This window comes from Sphaeramia orbicularis, chromosome 19 (assembly GCF_902148855.1).
Source record: "Sphaeramia orbicularis chromosome 19, fSphaOr1.1, whole genome shotgun sequence".
NCBI classification, from domain to species: Eukaryota; Metazoa; Chordata; class Actinopteri; order Kurtiformes; family Apogonidae; genus Sphaeramia; species Sphaeramia orbicularis.
Genome location: NC_043975.1, coordinates 24,655,611 through 24,676,248, shown reverse-complemented (window position 1 = coordinate 24,676,248; position 20,638 = coordinate 24,655,611). Strand labels below are relative to the sequence as shown.

At 37.6% G+C, this 20,638-nt stretch overlaps 2 protein-coding genes across 2 annotated transcripts in view; one reads left to right on the top strand and one right to left on the bottom strand.

Annotated features, from left to right (window-relative positions):
• The first annotated feature begins 116 nt into the window (after positions 1 to 116).
• On the top strand, positions 117 to 2,730 carry mrpl43 (mitochondrial ribosomal protein L43). Its single transcript, XM_030121692.1, has 3 exons — positions 117 to 382; positions 1,632 to 1,738; positions 2,089 to 2,730. Exons 1-3 carry the CDS (start codon positions 252 to 254, stop codon positions 2,292 to 2,294), a joined length of 444 nt encoding a protein of 147 aa, XP_029977552.1. The 5' UTR covers positions 117 to 251; the 3' UTR covers positions 2,295 to 2,730.
• Positions 2,731 to 2,843: 113 nt separating this feature from the next.
• The window catches only part of sema4gb (sema domain, immunoglobulin domain (Ig), transmembrane domain (TM) and short cytoplasmic domain, (semaphorin) 4Gb), a 54,302-nt gene continuing 36,507 nt past the window's right edge, over positions 2,844 to 20,638 (bottom strand). The window contains exons 9-15 of the mRNA XM_030121685.1: positions 18,355 to 18,530; positions 15,709 to 15,847; positions 15,409 to 15,631; positions 14,333 to 14,448; positions 12,828 to 12,982; positions 11,190 to 11,251; positions 2,844 to 9,526 (exon numbers count right to left, since the gene is read on the bottom strand). Of these exons, the coding sequence (XP_029977545.1) occupies positions 8,559 to 9,526; positions 11,190 to 11,251; positions 12,828 to 12,982; positions 14,333 to 14,448; positions 15,409 to 15,631; positions 15,709 to 15,847; positions 18,355 to 18,530 (1,839 nt within the window). The 3' untranslated portion in view covers positions 2,844 to 8,558. The remainder of the gene's footprint in view (positions 9,527 to 11,189; positions 11,252 to 12,827; positions 12,983 to 14,332; positions 14,449 to 15,408; positions 15,632 to 15,708; positions 15,848 to 18,354; positions 18,531 to 20,638) is intronic.

Here is a 20,638-nt window from a genome sequence, read left to right as displayed (position 1 = left end):
TTAAATTACAGATAAACTCATACTCGATTTTTTGGATATTCGCAGACATTAAGCCTTACTTATCTTGGATGTTTTTCATACATTACGTGTTTCACCCCGGAGCGTAATGCTGACGGACCGGCTGTACATGCTATGGTCCGTGTCCGATAACTCGTCCTCTACAAATGTTACTGCTGTTTAGTAGCTTAAACCGATCCGTTTACTTCGACGGTATGTACGGTTGTTAGCTAACTATCGGTAGATACATAAAAATGACTTCCAGAGGGACTCCGAGTCGTTTCCTTAAAAGTGTTCTTCAAAACGGTGTGGGTCGGTATGTCTGCCAGCTCAAACGCATCTCCATCATCTTCTCCAAAAAGGCACAGAGCTCGTTAGGAGTCAGGTAAAGAGCATTTAAAACCTCTGATATTGTATAAGATATGAATGATATAACTGTTACCATATTTACTATGATGTAGGGCACTTCCTTATGCCCATATTAAGTATTTTTTCTGGGCCGTTGTCTATAATAGTGTTGTTGGTTTACATACCTCAGTTGTCACTTGATTTTGTTCTTTTTACCCAAGTTCGAGTATTATTTTTGCTCCATGAATGTATTGATATTGTTGCTGTTGCAGCTTAATAAAAAGGAAGGTACTATTTTATGCTTCTAAAGGTAACAGTGAGTAAGAAAAAATACGCACTGTCATTAATTATCAAATATATAATGTCTTTAACTTCTGTGGAACCTTATATTTTAACCTCTGGGGATACATGTAAAAACTGTAATACAAGAATCATATATCATTATTTTTCTCTGCATAAATCTCTTAAAGCACTTCGGCTCTGCTCAAAACTAGCAAATGTAAAATAATCGACAGAATTCTAACCCTTTTAATGTCAGTTTTGATAGGTAATGCCACTTGTTGTATTAAAAAAAACACAAAATATGAGATATTTTTCATATACATGTTGGAGGGATGTGGCAGTGTTTTATATCAGAGTCTTGAACATGTCAAAGATAAGCAATAGCACTGATTTTAATACATTAACGGTTTCTATGCAGTGCAGAACCTTCATAGCAAAAAATGCCTCATTGACTTAAATTGAAACCAGATTTTTTTAATCTCACGTGAAAAGTGCTCTGGGGTTCCCAGAGGGTGTGAAACTCAGTAGCGTGTAGTACACCTGCAACAGTAACTGACATTTGTGTTGTTTTTAAGTAAAAAAAAAAACAATGATCTTTGCAGAAATACATGCCATAAACTGTAACACAGCCATCATGATCACTAAATCAAAAAAGAAAAATGTACAAAAATGGCCTGAGGGGTCCCTAAGGGGAAAACACCTAGTAATAAGACTAGGTGTTTTCACAAATCATGTAAACTTGAGCAAATTGTGTATTTTGTTTACACATGGGGCTGAAGGTTTTCCTCAAATACTTGTTTCACAAATATATAATGGAGCCAGAATGTTTAATCACAAATAAATAGAACAAAATTACAAATATCCAAAGCTTTTCATATTGATCAGTATCTGTGGTAGGCCTGTTTCTAGTTTAGTTGGTAAAGTTGAAATTAAAATGTGTATGATGATTATAAAAGCATGCCCTTTCACTCAGCCACTAATTAGGCCTTCTTATATTTCTACAGGGAATTCATTGAAGAGGGAGTTGTGGATTATGCCAAGAACAACCCTGGGACAGTAGTATATGTGTCTCCTCAGTCATCCAGGATACCAAAAATAGTTGCAGAATACTGTAAGTATTTATGACTTTGGTTTTTAACAGCATCTTCTATTACATTGTAATGCATACATTTTGTTTTTTCAGAAATGAATCAGTGGTTTGAGCTGTGAGTGGACAATTATGAAATGTGACTAAATGACTAACTGTATACAAAGAATGGAATTGTATTTGCTATAACGCTTATAAAATGGTAGGGGGCGCTGTGACTCTATTTAATGACTTCTCTGTTGCCTTCGGCAGAGGGGGAAAGCCACACAAGTCTGAAAATCTGCCTCTGATGGAATATTTGTCATTGAAATAATTATATTTCACAGAATGTAAACTCATCCATGTTCTGTAATTTCTCTATTCCCTCCTTGCAGTAAATGGCAACGTGAGAGAAGAAATTATCACAAGCAAAACGGCTCCTCAGATTTCAGAGCTTTTGACCAAGCTGACAAATCAATCTGGCCTGGATATCATCCGGATCCGCAAGCGTGTTCACACAGACAGCCCCAGTATCCAGGGCCAGTGGCACCCGTTCACCAACCGGCCCCCATCTATCGGCCCCATCAGACCGCAGAAATAGGAGACATAATAAGGACTTAATTAGGGCAAAAGGAAGTTAGATTATTTCTATTGTGTTGCTGTTATAAAATATGTCTTTTGTTCTCAAGCTGGTGGAGTGTCTGTTAATTAAATTAAATCTCAGATAAAGTGCTTCTAGTCTTGGCAACACATTTTTAATCTCTTTGTTGAGGATGGTTGTTGAAGAAACAGTTAGAGGTTGAATCTGCTTTTTTCTTGTCTGATATTAGCTGCAGATCCATTCATCTTGTTTTACCAAGTACCTTCTCTGTAGTACCTTAGATGACATGAATGCACCAGGGCTTGTTAGGTAGCATACTAAAAATCATAACTGTTTTAAATCTCAAGGTTATTTGCAGATTTGTGTTTTTAAGAGCAGCACTCTACAGCAGACAGAACTTTGTATGAAAAAATAAATAATTTTTTGTGCAAATGTGTATGGTTGTTTTGATTGTGTTATTGGGGTTTGTCAGAGGGAAGCAAAACTGACAGTGAACGCAGTAGTCATCTGTATACCATTAAGTTTGCATAAGAGACACAACACATCAGGTGTACTTCTGTTTTATTTGCATGACACAAGGGAATGAGCATGTTTTTACAGTTTAATACTGATGAGGTTTGAAGGCTTTTTTCACTGCACAACTTAAATGCTCCAGAGTCTAAATGGACATGACAGATGGCTGGATGATAGCTTGAGGGACAACTCTTAACCTTGGGCACACAGTTGTCCTCTGTGGTGGCTGTGCAACTAAAAGAAAATGTTCTCTCCAGCAGGTGATTTGTTCAGATTTAAAAAGATGAATGTTAGCAAAACAACTCAGCTTTCTTTGCAGTTCTCCCCAATGAATTCATCATTTTTGACTACACAAAGTTTTCCGGCTGACCCTGCATGACCTCAGTGTGAAAGACTATATGGCCAAAAGCTAGGCGCGAAAGGAATACAAATCATGCAGGAAAGTGAAAGGTGCCGTAGGACAGATTGCTACTTCCAAGTGATTGATGGATAGTGGTCCACTGGTGTATTATTCTGGATGCAGGAAATGGTTAGGCTATCTGAACATTACATTGAATAGCAGCGTGAGATGACTGCAGATGGTGATGAGTGAGAGACAGTAAAGTTAATTTGCTGCAGTGCAATGCTGCTGATGGTTTCACTCACTCCCAAAGATCTGTACTTAAAGAGAGAGAGGATGAGTTGCATCTAAATTGCCTTCAGACATACACTGTACATACTGTATTTCTGGTTTTCACTGCCTATCCAACTGAGCTTTGTGACTTCGAGTTGTCATGTTTCGGAAGTGGCTTTGTTGTTTCGTGCCTACTTCCTGCCTTTACTGTACAGGATATCAGAGCAATAATACCATCTCCAGTAGGAAGTGGCACAGCTTGACCCATACTAGGACATAAAGGCTCTAAATAAAGATGCTGTTGCTAAGTTACTGCCTTGCTCTGGAAATCTTTTTTGCCCCCTTCACCACAATGAACTTGTGTTATATCTCAGCTCTGTGACACTAATGCTGTATATGCATGTAAATTAATATGTGATCCTGAGGGATCTTTTCCCAAGGGGGGGCAGTGGCCTTGTTGATTGCCACAAGCTAAAAACAGCAGCGCATCACAGAGTAGCGTCTTGAGAGTAGGATTTGTTGTGAACATGTTTTGCATGTCATTTCTTGACCTCCCCTCAGGGGTGTTCACTCTGACTGTTTATTCTCTAAGCTTAATATAATGTAAAGTTGTTTTTATCTGCACAAAAGCAGTGGAAATACCCATATGGAAATGTAATATATGACATTATGCCCCGTATCAAGAACGATGTTTCCATATACAGTATATTACTAATACAGAGATGTATTATTATCACATACATCCTTCTGGCTTATGTGAAGCTTTACATTTATGAAACAGCCATAGGAAAGTATATTAAAATAGATTTTGTATTGGCTAGACATGTATGTAAATATATGAAATTGTTCTGATTTCAAATAGGTGTCACTCATGTATTTTATGTCCACATGGTTGTTTTCACTTAATGTGTCGTAGGAAGTCAATATATGTACATATGGCATATTATATTTATGTATGGGTAATAGCAATGAATATAAAATCCTTTTATCAATCAAAAGTTCAAGTGGATAAAAGATGCATGATTACACTTCAAACAATAAGACCACATCAGGGAGTCCAATATCTACATATGAAAGTCAACAGAACCAACAAGAAAGGAAGTGATTACAAAAGTATATTACATAAATTTTACTCCAGTGACAGCAGTGCAAACTGTGATCTTCTACTAACACTAGTTTCTTTGGCCAACATCTAAACAAATGAGTCATACTGAAGTGAAAGGATAAATGCTTTGCTGGTAGCCAGTTGGCTAGCTATTTTTATCTACAGCCTGTAGTACAGTTTATATGACAGTGCAGTTTCAGTGTATATTGTAAACAGATTGTCCTTCAGGGACGATGAAGCAGCAGCAGCAGTGGTCACTGACTCAATACGAAGCTTTCAGCATTTCAAGGATTGTCCTTAAAAGTTGTCATCGCCAAGAAAATGAAGAAACTTGATGATGGGAGATTTAATATAATACATGTAAAAGTAACAGTGTGTTGAACGGAGTCATTATTTAACATAGTTGAACCTGCAAAATTAATCTAACCACACAATTACCTTACTTTCTGGCATTTTTACAACCCTGAATCAGAAAAAGTTGAGAGTGTATATAAACCTCATTCAACCTTCAATGGTTTTCACTTGATAATCAGCTCATCTTTATTCCAGAAAGATGAAGCTTTTCCGCTTTTGTACCAAATCACTTGATCCTCATCAACAACTTTCTACTCATGTTGCTATTGTTTTTTTTTACCCATTTCTAGTTCTAACTTACCCCATCCCCACATTTTTTGGAATGTATTTGCAACCCTGAATGACAAGAATGATTTCCATTTATAAATTAAATGAGGTTGGCCAGACAAAACATTAAATATCTTGTCTTCATACAATATCAAATGAAAAACAAGTCCAAGGACATTTGGAAGTCACCATCATTTGTTTGATGTGAATTTTCCTTTCTATCCCAACTTTTTCTGATTAGGGGTTTGTATGAGGAATCACCTAATTCTAAAATAACAGCAGATACTGGCAGGTAAGTCATTACTAAAAGTACTTGTCAGGTGCAGCTACAAAATTCACATCACAGTATCACTAATCAGAAACGCATCACCCTTTCTGATTCCTGATAGTGCTGCATCTAATGTGAATACGTCTCACATTTACAGTATATGTCAGAGAAATTGTAAGAAACTAAAACATAACACCACTAGTAAATCTGAGAGTATTATTTATCTTTGTAAAGAAGCCCCTTTGTGTCTCCAGACCTTTACCAGACCCAGACTCTGATTAAATGCTGCCACGGCCATTTGTAAACTCAGCAGGGTCCTTGAGACAGAGGGTGAATGTGAATGTTGAGAGTAATAGATGATTCCCTCATGCAGAGGTGATGAGACAGGGAAAGAAAGGAGGCAGCAGAGGAGACAGAGTGAGAAGGGATGAAGATGAGCAAGAAAGCTGAAAACCTGCAAAGTAGCTCTTGCCGACACTGTCCTGTTGTATCATCATTTGTTCCCAGCATAGCTAACCAGGACACATAGGTCAACTGTTTTCTGTCTAGTTCTACCTACAGAGATGACAGTGCTCTATGCAAACAGACAAGAAGCCCAGTGGAGGAAAGCCAAGAGCTGCTGTTACTGTCAGCGACAGTCTGACAGATGCATGCTGCAAGTCACCAGAGAGGTCTGCTGCTGAGCCGCTGCTACAAGAGCTGATTCAACACTTTGCTATGAAGACAGACTTTATTTACTACTGGTCGTGACACGTTTACAAAGTACTCAGAGATTAATTTCTGTCACTTCCATCTAAGTTATACATGAACAATTTAATCATAGCACTGGTAACCTTGCCAAGGAAATACTGTAGGCTTTGCAGTTCTTGTTGTTTTAGCAATGCACTAATGTCACATAAACACAAAGGATAGGATGCTGGGTAACATGATGCAGGTTTTTAACTCTGAAAGTCCTCTCTATTCTGATTCCACTTACATTTTTACAGTAAAGACCAAACAAACTTAAAATTGTGTAGTCTGTCTTAATGAATAGGAACTTAAACAAATCCATGTTCTCCCCTTGAAGCATTAAAGCTCTTATGTTTCCTTCAAAGAGACAGGTTCTTTAAGTGATATAGGAACAGACTGCATTGTCTCCCCAAAATGCAAGACTGTAATGCGTGATCTCCCAAAATAGGTCTGAGCTTCAGTCTGGCAAAGACAAAGTAGAAGCACATTTAGGTGTATAAATATAAAACAGCAAATATGCATTTTCCTTAGTTTCACACACTGTTTTTCCGTGTGTTGCGGTTTACTCTCAGCCTCCTGAGCTCAGTATGTGGTCTTCAGTGAATTCAATCAATCTGACCACAAACTGACAGCTCCTTTAAAGATCTTCATTAGCCTCCTCCACTGAACCGAGAAGCTTTTCATACTGCTGCTCACACAAATGCTAAAAACAGAAATACGCAGGGCAATAAACCTAATGTTTTGAGTTGCTACGGGTATTTCCATCGGCACTGGCACAACACATTGCTACTAACAGCTGCAACTGTGATGTTTTTATTGCTATTTACATTTAAAAAACAGTAAAGGAAGAAAAGAGGAATTTAAATATACTGAAATGTATGATTTGTCTTACTGTACCACCTGTGTAATAAAACTAGCATCTTAACAGTCCACTCAAAATCTATCTTTTGTGTATGACATACATGTGTGTGCTCGACAAAACATTTGTGTCTTGCTCTTTTGTACAGAATAGCTGCAAGCCTATTGCATCTATCTATCTATGTCTGATAAATATCATAGTGGATACCTGTTGGTATGATTAAAAAAATTAAAAAGCCAATAAAGGATCAAAACATGCTAAATTAACACTCAACCACTTCTGTGGTATAACTAATCTCTCCACTTGTCCATCTGTATGTTCAAAATCAGCCAGTGGTGGAAGAAGTATTCAGATCCTTTACTTAAGTAAGGTACTAATACTACAGTGTGAAAGTACTCCACTACACATTCTGTATATCATCAAAATATACTTAAAGTAGAAAATGTGTCACTGTGCAGTAAAATGATTAGTGTTTTATTTATGTGATGTTTTTTATTCATATCACTGCTGTGTTCTTAAGCATGGTGTATTTTACTGCCATAGATGGAGGTTGAGCTCATTTGAACTAATTTATACTCTGTTTAGTGGTTTATTTTACAGCAATGCATCATATTCTGTAAGATCATTGTCGCATCACTGTCCTGTGAGAACCAGGTATCTCTAAAAAAGTCGAAAAACATATATGACAGCCATGTTTGCACCTTTACAGATGTTTTCCAGCTAATTCAAGAGGAGTTTATTTAGAAAGAAAGAGAAGAACTGTTAATACAGGAAACACTAAATGCTTCAGTTTGTCACAAACATCCAGAGATACATGATTTCACTAAACAGAAATGGGATGATTGACTGTAATCTGAAAAACTAAAGCAAATGTGGTGGGTTAAAGCATACTACATTTGCTTCTGAGATGTAGTGGAGCACAAGTATAATGTTGCATAAATAAGGAGTACTCAAATACAAGTACCTCAAAATATCATCTAATGTGCTGTACTTGAGTTACAATGTTATTTATACATTCCACCACCTGTACTGACCCTCATTGTTTTGTCCAGTTCATCCTAATGCACTGTTTCCATCTCACAAAAAAATACTTGAACTATAGATTTTGGGTGGACTTTTAGTTTTGATGATACGGCACTGAAAATATTATGAGTTCTTCAATAGTCTCAAAAATACTTGTAGTCTTTTACAAATGTCCCATTTTGTACCTCTGTGTCTTTCCAAAACCTCCAGGACATCTACGCTGAGGTAGCATCATTGGACTCCTTATTCATAGTTCTTATGGCATTGGGTAGAATGATAGATGCCCAAATTTTTCACATCTCCACTTCATGAATTGTGTTATGTGGGTAGTGTTTTCAGTTTTCAAGGGCTATTTATCATGGGAGTCACAGGACGCTGCACATGTCACATCAGGTTAGGACTCAACCTGCAGGTACTCTGACACTGGGTAAACAACAGCGGCTTTTGATACAACAGTCAGTTTTCTCCCACCATTATGGATCACCACTAGGGTAAAAATAAATAACTGTGACAAAAACACTGGCTGGGGGTCCTTAGATGGAGCTCTCATCAGGCTGGAGGTCCAGCTGTGTGTGTTTCCTCTTTTCCAGGATCCTGTTCAGCTCCTCTGTGAAGGAGTGGTAGAGCGGTGACATGCCCTCAGCGTCGGCTTGCCTAAGCAACACGTAGCTATTGCCGTTCATCTTCCGCAGGACACTGGGGAGCGTGGCTGACAGCCCGTTAGCGTAATCCATGTTAGGTAGCGGAGGTGGCATAGGGAGAGGAGGAGCCGGAGGAGGTGTTTTACTCGGTGACAACTCACAATCACCTGAAACTATCTGGAGGAAGCTGTCTCCCAGGTCGTCGAACGTCGGCACAGAGATGGAGCGACGACCGTGACGGCCGTTGCAGTGACTTGAGATGGTCTTCAGTTCAAAATGGGAGCTCCTTTTCCTCTCAGTTTCCCCCAGGACTTGAAGCCCCTGTTGGGAATACTTCCGGTCTCTTGCAGCCTGTCTGGTGCAGAAGCTCACATATAACAGCACTACAGTCAGTACCAGGCAGAGCCCTCCGAGAACTGCCACCAAGGAGATGTACACGGCCTCCATGTGCCTGTAGGTCTGGTACTCAGGTCCTGGAGGGACTGGAGCAGGAGGTGAGGGAAGGGGCTGCTCAGTGGGGGTAACAGTAGAGAAAACAGTCGGACTGGAAATGGTGGTGGGTTCAGTTGTAACTGTAGGCTCCACTGGGAAATACGGGTCTGTGTGCACCCTAACTGTGTACAGATAGACCAGCACTGAGACGGAGTTCTCAACAGCAAAGCAGCGGTAAGACCCGCTCTGCTGGGCACGAGCTCCAATTATGAGAAGGCCATCTGTGCCGATGCGGTAGCCTGAATTCAGGCCATATCCCTGGAGCTCTTTGCCATTTAGGGTCCAGCGTGGAGTTGCCAGGTTGGAGCGTAATTCACACTGAAGTAGCACATCATCGCCCGACAAAACAGAACGTCTCCGATGGACAACTGACAACAACAGAGGATGAAATACATTAACACATTTACATTGGGGGGGGGGGGGGTCTGGGAGGTCACCCACCAAGAAAATTTGAGCATTAGTCACATAATTCGTGCAAACAGATACCAAAATTTCTACACTGTGTAAAAGTTAATGGTGGAAATAATGTTGTGTAAAAAGAAAATGCAATACAACATACTTTCAGGCATGTTGTATTGATTTTGAGTTCACACTTACTGTTTATAGAGACATTTATTCTCTTTTGTAACTTTTATTAGGGAGATGTAGTCTCTTTAAATGCACATGTTGAACTCATTCATGCAATGATAGATTTAATTCATGAACCTCTCGACCTTAACAGCTCTTATGTGCTCCAGCAGGACTCCTGCATATTCAAGACATATCACACATATTTTGTGTTGGAAAGATTTTTTTTTTGGAATATTGACTGAAAACTAGAATACTGACCTACTTTGACCATAACAGTATAAATCCCTTAAAGACCTAGATCTATTTTTGTAGCAACTTCCAAATGATTTTTTTCTCTACATTAAACCTTTCATTAGTGACTTAGTACGTATTATAATATTAGTCTCTGCATTTTGTATATATTTCCCTATAATTAATTTACTGACCATGTAGATGTTCATAAAATCTCAGAGTGAAGTTCAAGGTTATAATATCAAAAAGACAAAACTTGAGAAAAAGTTACCTTTTTTTTTTTTTTTTTTAGCAAACTATATCATTAATAGAACATAAAAACATGCCTCTGAATATCCAAATAGGTCATATCTGATGCTCTTAAGAAGCTGAAAACAGCACTTCTTCCATTTACCTGAATAATTCAAATGCATTAATAGAATTACTGGTTGAAAAGTTATTAATCATTTTAGATGAGTAAATGACTTTGCTCGCCAGTGGCTGTTTTGGTCTTTGAGGGTCAAAGTAGTGATCTGTTCATGAATGAGCCTGTTTACCACCTAATATTAAGTGATCAAATTAAAAATCCTGCTTCCTTTATATTTTATAAGGGAAAATAAATGCATGTGCTAGTACCCCAAATCACCCCCATAACAAAACAGGCCTTTAGTTCAGAAACACTGTGATTGATTACATATATATTTGTGACTTATAAAAACATACAGCCACATTTTACTCTGGTGAATGTTGGGGAAAATAGAAGGAGTCAAACTGGAGACAAACGGATCAACAAAAATCCAATAGGACAGAGAGCTGAAATAGAAAGAGATGTCAGGTCACCCAGGTTACGTTTTCAAAGTGGAGGTGAGCAACCTGTGCCGCTCAACCTTTCAGCATCGCTTTTCATCACAACTCATAAGCCTCTTTAAATGTACTGAGGCCTGCGATGCAGCCAGCGTGACCACCTGACCTCCGGCAAGAGAGGAACTGATTAAAACATGTACGCAGGGAGTTGGGGGATGGGTAAGGTACATACATTTAATGAAATCCCTTAATAGCTATTAATGCCTGTGTGGTCAGGCAGAGCAAAGAAGAGCAATGTGTCAGACTTTTTTTAAATCCCATAATCTGTGTGAGGTGTCAAATTAATGATGGCAAATGAATGGAAAATGTAGCACTTTCTCTAACATATAACAGGTACATGTTGTGTGAGGCGTGTGTAACTTTTAGTGTGTGTTTTGTAATACGTACCATTTCCTGAATTGTCCTTACAGCCTCTGACTCCCCTCAGGATATCCTGGGTTAGGTTTGACCTGAAATAGGTGATTTCAACTTTCTGTCAGGAGTTTGAAAAATAATTACATTTTTTTACTGCTGCTGGCCAGTAATAAAATTCTGCCAAAACTTTTCTATCTCTACCTCCAGTGTTCCAGGAGCTTTCAGTGAGTTACACTAAGACTTAAAGACCACAATGGATGTAATTCAACACCTATTTCCTGTCCCCTTGTACTGAGACTGGACTTTCTTATTTTATTCTTAAAGTTTTCAACCCAGTTTGAGCCTCTTCTTCAACAAAATGCAGCAGGTATCAAATTTAAAAAAAGCAATTTTGAAGTTTTTGATACGTTTAATTTAAGACATTTTAAGGAATTTATAATCAGATTGTTGAATTCAGTGTAAGATGAAGAAACCTGAATCCTTTTGTCCAATACACAGAAAGAAAAACACTAGAAATAATAGTTAGCCTCTCTTTGAAGAAAGGTTATTCTAGTAAAAATAGCAGATCTAGAATTATGCAAATATTTGCAAGAATTACATATCTTTGCTTCTTTCTCCAACAGTGATGCTTTGTCTTAAACTGAAAACAAATCCACAGGAGATGCTGATGTGTCTGCTGTGGTAATGAAGATTAAGATGTCTGCAATTCGCTCATGCAGAGTGAATGAAATTAGGCACATACAGTCCCCAGTGCGAAATGGTTGCCTCTATCTGTTTCTACTGTATGCAAGTGTGTCAGTGAGTGTGTTTATTTAGGAGGGTTTGCAAAATTCATTGGTGTATGTATGTGTCTAAATCCAAACTTTTCAACCTTTCAAGCATTTCAGTGACTTTACATAAATGCTGATTCAAGTTGCAAAAAATGTGCACTGCTCGTGTTTTAGGATAATCTTTGACAATATCTGCAGAAAATACTATTAGTTTATATGCAGCTGTTTGTAACAACAGTTGCATATAAATTCTGCTGGCAGGAAAAATAAACTGCATAAATATTCAATAAGGGTTTACTTCAGTTGTTGAGCACAGAAACGAGAATTAATCACCAACCAAAAAGGTCATGTAATGCAAAAATGTTCATTGTGTTAAATTAATGAAGCTTAAGGTTTATTACTGACTTCAAGACAACAATAAAAACAATAAAAACAACAATAAAAAGGTCAGTTTCTTGCTCTTAGGGAATACTGATACTGCACACCATTTGATTCCAGTGTCTTTATTTTTGCCCAAATAAAATACTTTATATTTAATTTGTTTTTAGAAAAGTTTTAGAAAAAATTTGACACTAAATTCCTCCAGCAGTGAGATAGAGAACAAATAGAAGGCGGCCAAAAATTGAAGTTTGTCAAGGAAATGAAGGATGCTACTGTGAACAGGTGGAACTGAGGAAGGGATTTTCAGAAATACAGACCCAGGATCCATGACGGAGAAATGCAAATTGATCTGTCTCGACAAGAATGCAGTTTGTTTTCTGCCAAATCTTTGCAAACCCCGCTTGTGCAAGCAGCATGTGTTTACACTGATCTCCACTTTACACCCCTTTCCTTAGTGAGCGTCAGCCCATCTGCACTAAAAATGTTGTACGGGTGATGCATATAGTTTCAGTTTTCTCACCGTCTTGCACGTGAAGATATCGCCACACATTTCCTCCCATCCCACGCACAGAAGGGATCTCTGGCAAATACACAGTCATAACATGAAGTGTACCTATGACAGGCTGACAGTGGTAGTTGGACAACTCCAGAGTAGGACCCAACATAGATACTCCTCTGGAAAGCAAGAAATATATCATTATTACTTCCTACTGGTCTATAAAACATACAGTTACCAAAAGTACATGATTTGTTAAATCTAAGAAATTCATGATTAAAACAGAACAGAGACTGAAATGTTACTGTTTGTACTGTTTCTGATTTGCAAGTGCACCTCCTATGAAGCTATTAACCCTTAAAGACCTAAAGTGATTTATAACCATTTCCTATAATATTATCCTCGGCATTTTCCAGTGAAAATCCAATATTTTTTATATTTAATTCAATGATCATATTGATGTTTACAAAAGCTCAGAGTAAATTCAAAGGTTATTATATCAGAAGAGAGAAAACTGAAGAAAAAGTGACTTTTTAGGCAAAATATATGTTTAAATGAACATTAAAAAGTAGTGTCTCCAACCACTGTCATTTGTCAAACTCCATGGGTTTTACTGGTCAGTTAATGTTACTGAAGATGATGGTGTTTCCATGGTAACTATGAAGCCTCTGAATGTCCAAATGGGACATATCTGTTGATCATGAAACAGTGACAAACTGCATTTTACTTCAATTATTTACATGTAATGATAGGATTATTTATTTTTTAGTTTAGGTCAGTCAGTGTATTTTGTTGATGATGGATGTTTGGGTCTTTACGAGTTAAGATGACATACTCATTAGCACAGCTTTAGCATTAATAGACTATACACTGTAAAAAATGTCCTGCTAGAAATAAGCCTAATATTCCTGAATCTGGTCAAATTGGCTCATGTTGAGCAAAAAAATCTCCCAGTGGCGTAAGAAAAAAATTCTTGGCGAGAATTCTTAAAACACGCAAAAAATCTATCAACTAAAAAACCATAATGTGCCTTAAAACTAGACAAAAATGCTAGAATTTTAGCAAACAGTACTTAGTACAAGAAATAAAACCATAGTCATTTAAGACATAATTACTTTAAATGAGGAATTTTAGTCTCTGACTGAGCTGGGTATAAGAATTTAAGTCTTAAAATAAGAGTAAGTGCTTCAGATTCTTAAATGGAGAAGTTGTGCAAGTGGTCTCAGTCTTAAAATAAGGAAAACAATGTTGATTCTTTGCTGGGATAATTTGCAAAATACTGCCATAACTTGTTACAGTAAAATCTGGCTTGATATTAGCTGGAAAATCTTATTAAGAAAAAGTTAAAATAAGAATATTTTTCTTATGACAAAAAATTATTGGCAAGCTTTTCTTTCTGTTTAAATGAAAAATAAGACAAATGTTCCAAAGATAAGGCTTTTTTCACTTTCTTAGAAATCATTTTTTGCAGTGTATGCATATTTGGTTTATATTTGTTCATAAATACCTTTACATACAATCATACATACCAGTGCTGAGGATATGACCATGCTCTCTATAGGCTGGGGTTTATCAAACAGTTGCAGCTCCTCGATGATATGCATTTCCCCATCTATGTTTACGGCTCTGTGCAGCCAGCCATCATCTGAAACAAAACATTGAACCTTATGTTAAACAAAACAATTGATTAACAGTCTGAACCTTTTGTTAAACAAGATAATTGATTAACAATCAAGGGCTGATCAATTGTTTAAGTGACTGAATATTCATTGTATTTACAGTCAGGAGCCAGGGGTCTTTGCTTTTTTTTAATAAGACATGAGCGATGCTAAAAATTTCAGGTATCTCTAAACTATTGCCAATGTGCTATTTTTTTGTGATGCATCAGTATTTCTACGTTCATCCTCATGGATCATGTATAAAACTGAGTTATTACTGATGTATGATGAATGCAGGAGGGTGATTCATCACTAATTCACTTAATAAAGATACCCAATGTACTCTATTCTTGCCAGCACCATCAAAATCAGCGCAATCATCAACTTCACTCACTTTAACCTCAAAGACAAGAAAGAAAGGAACATCTTCTGATGACAAATGCTGAAGAAAACACAAGAAAAAAACTTTTCTTCTCTTCTTATTCTTATTGTTCATGTTCTTACAACAAAAATTATGAAAAAAAGCTGAACATAAAAATGCTTTGTAAATGTATCAGAAATTAAAGGAAAGAAAACAAAAGAATGATTTTCATTTCAGAATCTACATATGAAAAGACATTGTTTGTTTTCTAGATCAGAAACCTCGTGTACACATGACAAACAATTGCTTTTGTGAAACAGAAAATCAAAATGATTTTTACTGGACATATTCTGCACCAACAAATAAAGTGAAATGATGTTGTAAAATGAAATCTGCAGTATCTTTCTCTCCATGCCTCTGTGGTACTGAAAGACACACAGCAGGCAGTGGTAGCTTTTCATCTGTTTGTTATTCTTGACATTCATATCCTTATTAAAATGAAAAATGATACATAAAAGCAAAACCAGGCACTTCACGATGTAGTACAACTCATTTCGAATTATGAAAATGTGAAAAAGTAACTCACCAGTTCCCAAAAACAGAACGGTATAAATGTTTCCATCAAGTGCTGGTTCCTTGTGCACAGCTATTTTGACATAGTTGACACTCCTCTTGAACAAGAGTGGGCGTACACCTATTGGATGTATCTGACTGGCCATCAGTGGGTGCCTTCTGGCAAAAGTGAGGACATTGTCCGGCAGGTCTCGAGACGAGTTAATGCCCTGAGATCTGTGCGTATCTGTTATACACTGGATGGATGAGAAGATAATGTCAGTGCTTTATGTTGTAGGTTGGACTAAATGTGGTACAGATTTGTAAACATTACCGATCCAGGTCTTGGTTCTGGGACCTTCCCTGTATATTCCCTCCATTTTGAGTCTTGCACTTCCATGTAGGGCCCCTCAAAAACCTTCTGTACATCTGAGAAGGCATACTGGCAGATAGCAGATGCTTTGATATTCTTCCTGAAAGACAACACCCCACCCCCAGCATCCAGAGGACACACTCAGGATTAATGATTCAACACTGAATAAACACTGAGAGGTTATTATCTGGGGAGCGCCTGCCACCACGATCGAATTTCAAACACATGTCACATCATAGACAGAAAACTGACAGGAAAAGGTAAATAAGCTACTAAGAGCTGTTTTGTAATTATTCACTAAAAACTGAAGGTGTGAGGCAGCGGAATTTGCTTTTGACATTCTATTTTCCTCTTATCAATTCGTCCTGAATGAACACGTGGGAGTGGTATCACTGACAGGTGTGTAATTTTCTCTCTTTATCTCCCCCGAAGCAACTCCCATCTTCGACTCCAGAGGGAAATATTTGTTTTCAGATTTTTTCAACAGCACACTCAGCACTAGAATATCCACTCCCCGTGAGTCATGAATAAAACGACCCCATTTGTGGTTTTGCCAAAGCTTTTGTGAAAGAAAGGGTTTTGTCAGATAAAATAACTCCGTGGTGAGTTAGGGATCAGGACCAGGTAACCCTTAGTTTTAAGCCCTACAGGTGATATTAGTCATGGGGGGGTGGGGGGGTGTCTGTGTCACATTCTTAGGCCATTGTGTGTCCACATCACCTTTCAAAACCATTCATGTGAGAAAAATGAGATTGAAGTGAAACCAGAATCTTTCTTCAGAGCTAGTTAGCAGTATAGCTCCAGGGCTTACTCATACTGTGTCTAATGCGTAGCGATGACTACTACTCTCCCAGGTGTACTTTTTTTTTTTTTAGCACAACAGGCATACAGAGGCAGGACAAGGCGGGCAGAAAAGGCGAAGAAAGGAAAAACTACAGCTGTTGCAGCAGGTGGGGAGGTAGACTGATGGAGGTTGATTGAATATCCACTCAAGGAAATATGGCATTTAGAAAAAGAAATAGAACGCAAGGAGAAAAAAGATAACATTACCAGCCCATTGCAAAGTTATCCTCTCTATCTGGATCTAAACACCCTTGGGACAGTTTTATGCAGCATGACTCTGCATATCAGCATAAACACACACTCACCGCACTGCCAGCTTTTCCACTGGCAGCCGTCGTCCTGACATTGTCACATCAGGCTTATCTGGTTCTTTAAAGAACTACCCCGCTGTTTAATTCGTCAACTTCATAAAACTGATCGCTATTCTTCTTAGCTCTTAGTATAATGCAAATTTGTGATTTGTGATCATCATGTCTGTCTCATAACATTAATCAGGTATAGGAATAGTGTCATAGGTTGTGCTGAATGTCGTCCTTGACTTAAAGGAGTGATATTTAGCTTTTTTTAAATGGAATTATGCATTTTAAGACATTCCCTGAGATTTCCCTGTGGTCTACACAAACTGTAAATCCTATGCTTGGGAGTGAATTCTTCATTAATTAAACTCCACAGGTCCATCTTCAACCCTATTTCTGAGTAATGACATCAGAAAGATCGTTTTGAGCACTGGCCATTCAATCAACAACTGAACATTTTAGGTAATTGGCTCGAAGTTTGCACATATTTTCAGCATGGACTACAACTGCTGCTGCTGACAAACAATTATGGTGTATTCGGAAAAATGTTCATCTGAAGTCTTGACCTTATATATGCAAATGTCGTGACACAACTATTTATAGACGTAACACATTAAGCAGGAATTAAAACAGGTTGTAGAAATCCACTTGATTTTTGCCAAAATGAATATAAAGATAGCTTTGTAGCACCTGGAGGGTTCAAATTCAAACTTTTTCAACTATTAGGGTCCACAAAAACACAAATAAATGTACCAAAGATTAATAAAAGTGGGTTTAGCAAAATATGACCCCTTTAAAGATTATATTAAACTTTTTTTTCTGTTTAGTTTAAAAGGGGCTTCAATCTTTTTTAGGTTTGAAGCCTTATACTCAAGACTCAAGATTTGTGAATCGCCTTCAAGAACTGACATGATCCACTAGCATTTGTGGTAACACTCACATCCTAAGACATTTACTCAAAGAACACTCCCCTGTAAGTAAAAAATAACTGAAAAAATAAGTGGAACAATTGATATATTATGTATGAAATATTAGATAAATATTAGATTTGCTATACATCCTCATCAGAATGAAGTACTGTGCTTTTCTGAGAAAGGAAAACCACTAAGCAAACATTCATCATGCTTGTCTACACTTTCTGCTGCACCTTCCACTTCTGAAGCAACTCAATGCACTTTATCATTGCCCCATCCATTTCACTACAGCAAATAAATACCTACTCATCACTGTGAGCTGTGGATAATGCATAGTTGCTCCGTCTTCCCTTAACAGAAGATAACAACAAGCAAACATTTCTCCTCCAACAGTGCATCCTGTTTTTGATTTTTCTCTGTTTTTTAAAAAAAATGCAGTTCAATTGAAAAAATAATGATAAGTTTGTGAAAGCCTGATGTTTTATCTCACTGTGTAATTTGACATTTCAGACTCAATGATATAAACTGTTTGGAATAAAAACAGAATTTCTTACCATTCCAGGCCAAAGATGCCGTAAAAAACACTGCTTTGAGCGTCTCGTCCCTGCAGTACAAACACACTGCGTAGAATATTGAGGTGGAGCTCGTACTCTGGGACTGAACACACCATCCTGGCCTTGAGGAAGGTGGTCCACTTCCTCTGCAAGGTCCTCTGGCCACCCCAGTCAGTCTGTACATAGAGAGCATGGATGGATGGATGGATAGATGGATGGATGGATGGATGGATGGATGGATTAAATTAAGTCAGTCAGCTGATAAACCCACTTCATACTAATAAACCCTTCACTGACCACAGCTCTATGTCTTCTAATAACAGAGTAGACACATGCACATATCATACACATCAGTTCACATTACTCCATTCATACAAATGAATAGTTTGATATGTAAGGCTCAGCTTGGTAAAATTTTTAAAAAAATATGTTTTTAACTTTACAGAGAACATTAAAGAAGGTGATGGGGACTGAAAATGAAAAAAAAAATTCCACCTAGTTTTGTTACCTCCTTTACTTGCTCTTTCCCCTAGTAGAGCTGGGTTGTAACAAATGGGGGCTCGTCTGGGATCTGAACCTGAGACCTCTCATAACAAGGTATAAGAGTTCAGCAGCCACTTAAAGAAAGACTAGAATTGAATGAAAACTATGACAGGATTGTAGGATAAGTTCAACAGGGCAGACAATCCAGCTGGTTCTAACTCAGATAAACAACTGGTTGATTAACTTTTTTTTTTTTAATCTATTTTGTAATACTAATTTTACTGCACAGATAACAGAAAAGCCCATAGCCTCTCCAGCATTTGATATTGATGTGAAGAGAGTGAGTAACCTCTTGAGACATATTAAGACTTAAGAGTCTAGCACCAGAAAATATCTGTGGCCAATTACTGAAAACTTCAGCAGATAATTTGGAAACATTCCATTTCACTTGAGAATAATACCCCTATAGTATTAATGATTTTAGGCCAGTAGCTACGGCTCCTTTAGTTAAAAAGTTATTTGAGAAACTTATTATGAATGAGGTCTCTATGCAGGTCAAGGAACAGCAAAATCAATTGCATACCATTTGCATACAGGTCTTTCTGTTTCAGTATTAGACTCCTGCCAGATTCTTATTTATTGATTTCAGATTATTGATCACAAGGAGTCACCTGTGTCGACTATGATAAAAGGTGTTGACAATGACCTTGTTGAGAAACACATTTAACTCTTTTGATGCTTCTACTGAGATGATGACTCTTTCATTGAACTCATCATTGTTTTAGTGTATGAAAACATAAAACTGTCCAACAGGAATAGACTTGATTGTCCAATGATTAAATGTGAAATATTGGCATGTCCTTATGTCAAGTTTGTGTCTGTTTTGCACTGAGGGCAAGTCATTAGCTACCTCCATTTCAGAGCTAGCATGTTGTGTTTGCTTACATCCATAATAACAGCCTGTAAACTTATTGTTTATGAAGAGTACAGGAATAAAAACTTCATGAAATGGTTGGTTCCATGTTCATTACTGCCTCTCTTCTGCTGCAATAATGTGCAACACGACCAACTGTTAAAAACATTACTATATGACATCATAAATGTCACATAAACACGCAAGCATGCACAAATCTTACATATTTAACCATTAAATGGCCATTAAATAGCTCTTAGGGAAGAGTCAGGCCAAACTTTTGGTCCTTTACAGTAAATAGGTCCTTACAGGGCTAATGCTATTGGATTGCCAGAACCTTTCAGTCCAGATAGAGTTGAAGCTGATCGTCCTTTGGTTGTCATTTCAAGTAACCTGCTTCGAGGACCAAAAGACTGCAAGTCTCTTTCATTGCAAGTGTTACTGATATGCTTATGTAATAGCACTTGGCACTCTGGCTGCGTTCCTTACACATTTGCATTCCGCATATTAGTATTTGCTATAGCTGCACTTGACATGAATTTCAATTTTCTGCACTAGTTGTGTTTTATAGTTGATGTCGGCACTGATGTTGTCTTATTGTATTTTGTCATTATGTGAACTTGCTGCATAACAAATGTGGCCTGACAGAACAGTAACCATAAAACCTTAAATATAAGCAGCAAATCACAACATATAAATCTATAGCTATAAACTCACTATAATAACTATAAGAGCAAGTGGAAGGTATGATATACACTCATATGGAAACAGTTGATGTTGCTGTTCTAGTGCCTACTTCAATGCATTTATTCTAATTGCATTTTGGTAGCACTGGGAGGCAAGGCTGCAAGAAATGTCTCCCTAAAAGAGTAATTTAGCACACCTCAT

Excerpts from the sequence above, each read along its gene's own strand:
- mrpl43 (XM_030121692.1), top strand. The coding sequence starts at position 252 with ATGACTTCCAGAGGGACTCCGAGTCGTTTCCTTAAAAGTGTTCTTCAA. Across the intron at positions 383-1,631 it reads CAGAGCTCGTTAGGAGTCAG|GGAATTCATTGAAGAGGGAG; the intron begins GTAAAGAGCATT and ends ATATTTCTACAG. Across the intron at positions 1,739-2,088 it reads AAAAATAGTTGCAGAATACT|TAAATGGCAACGTGAGAGAA; the intron begins GTAAGTATTTAT and ends CCCTCCTTGCAG.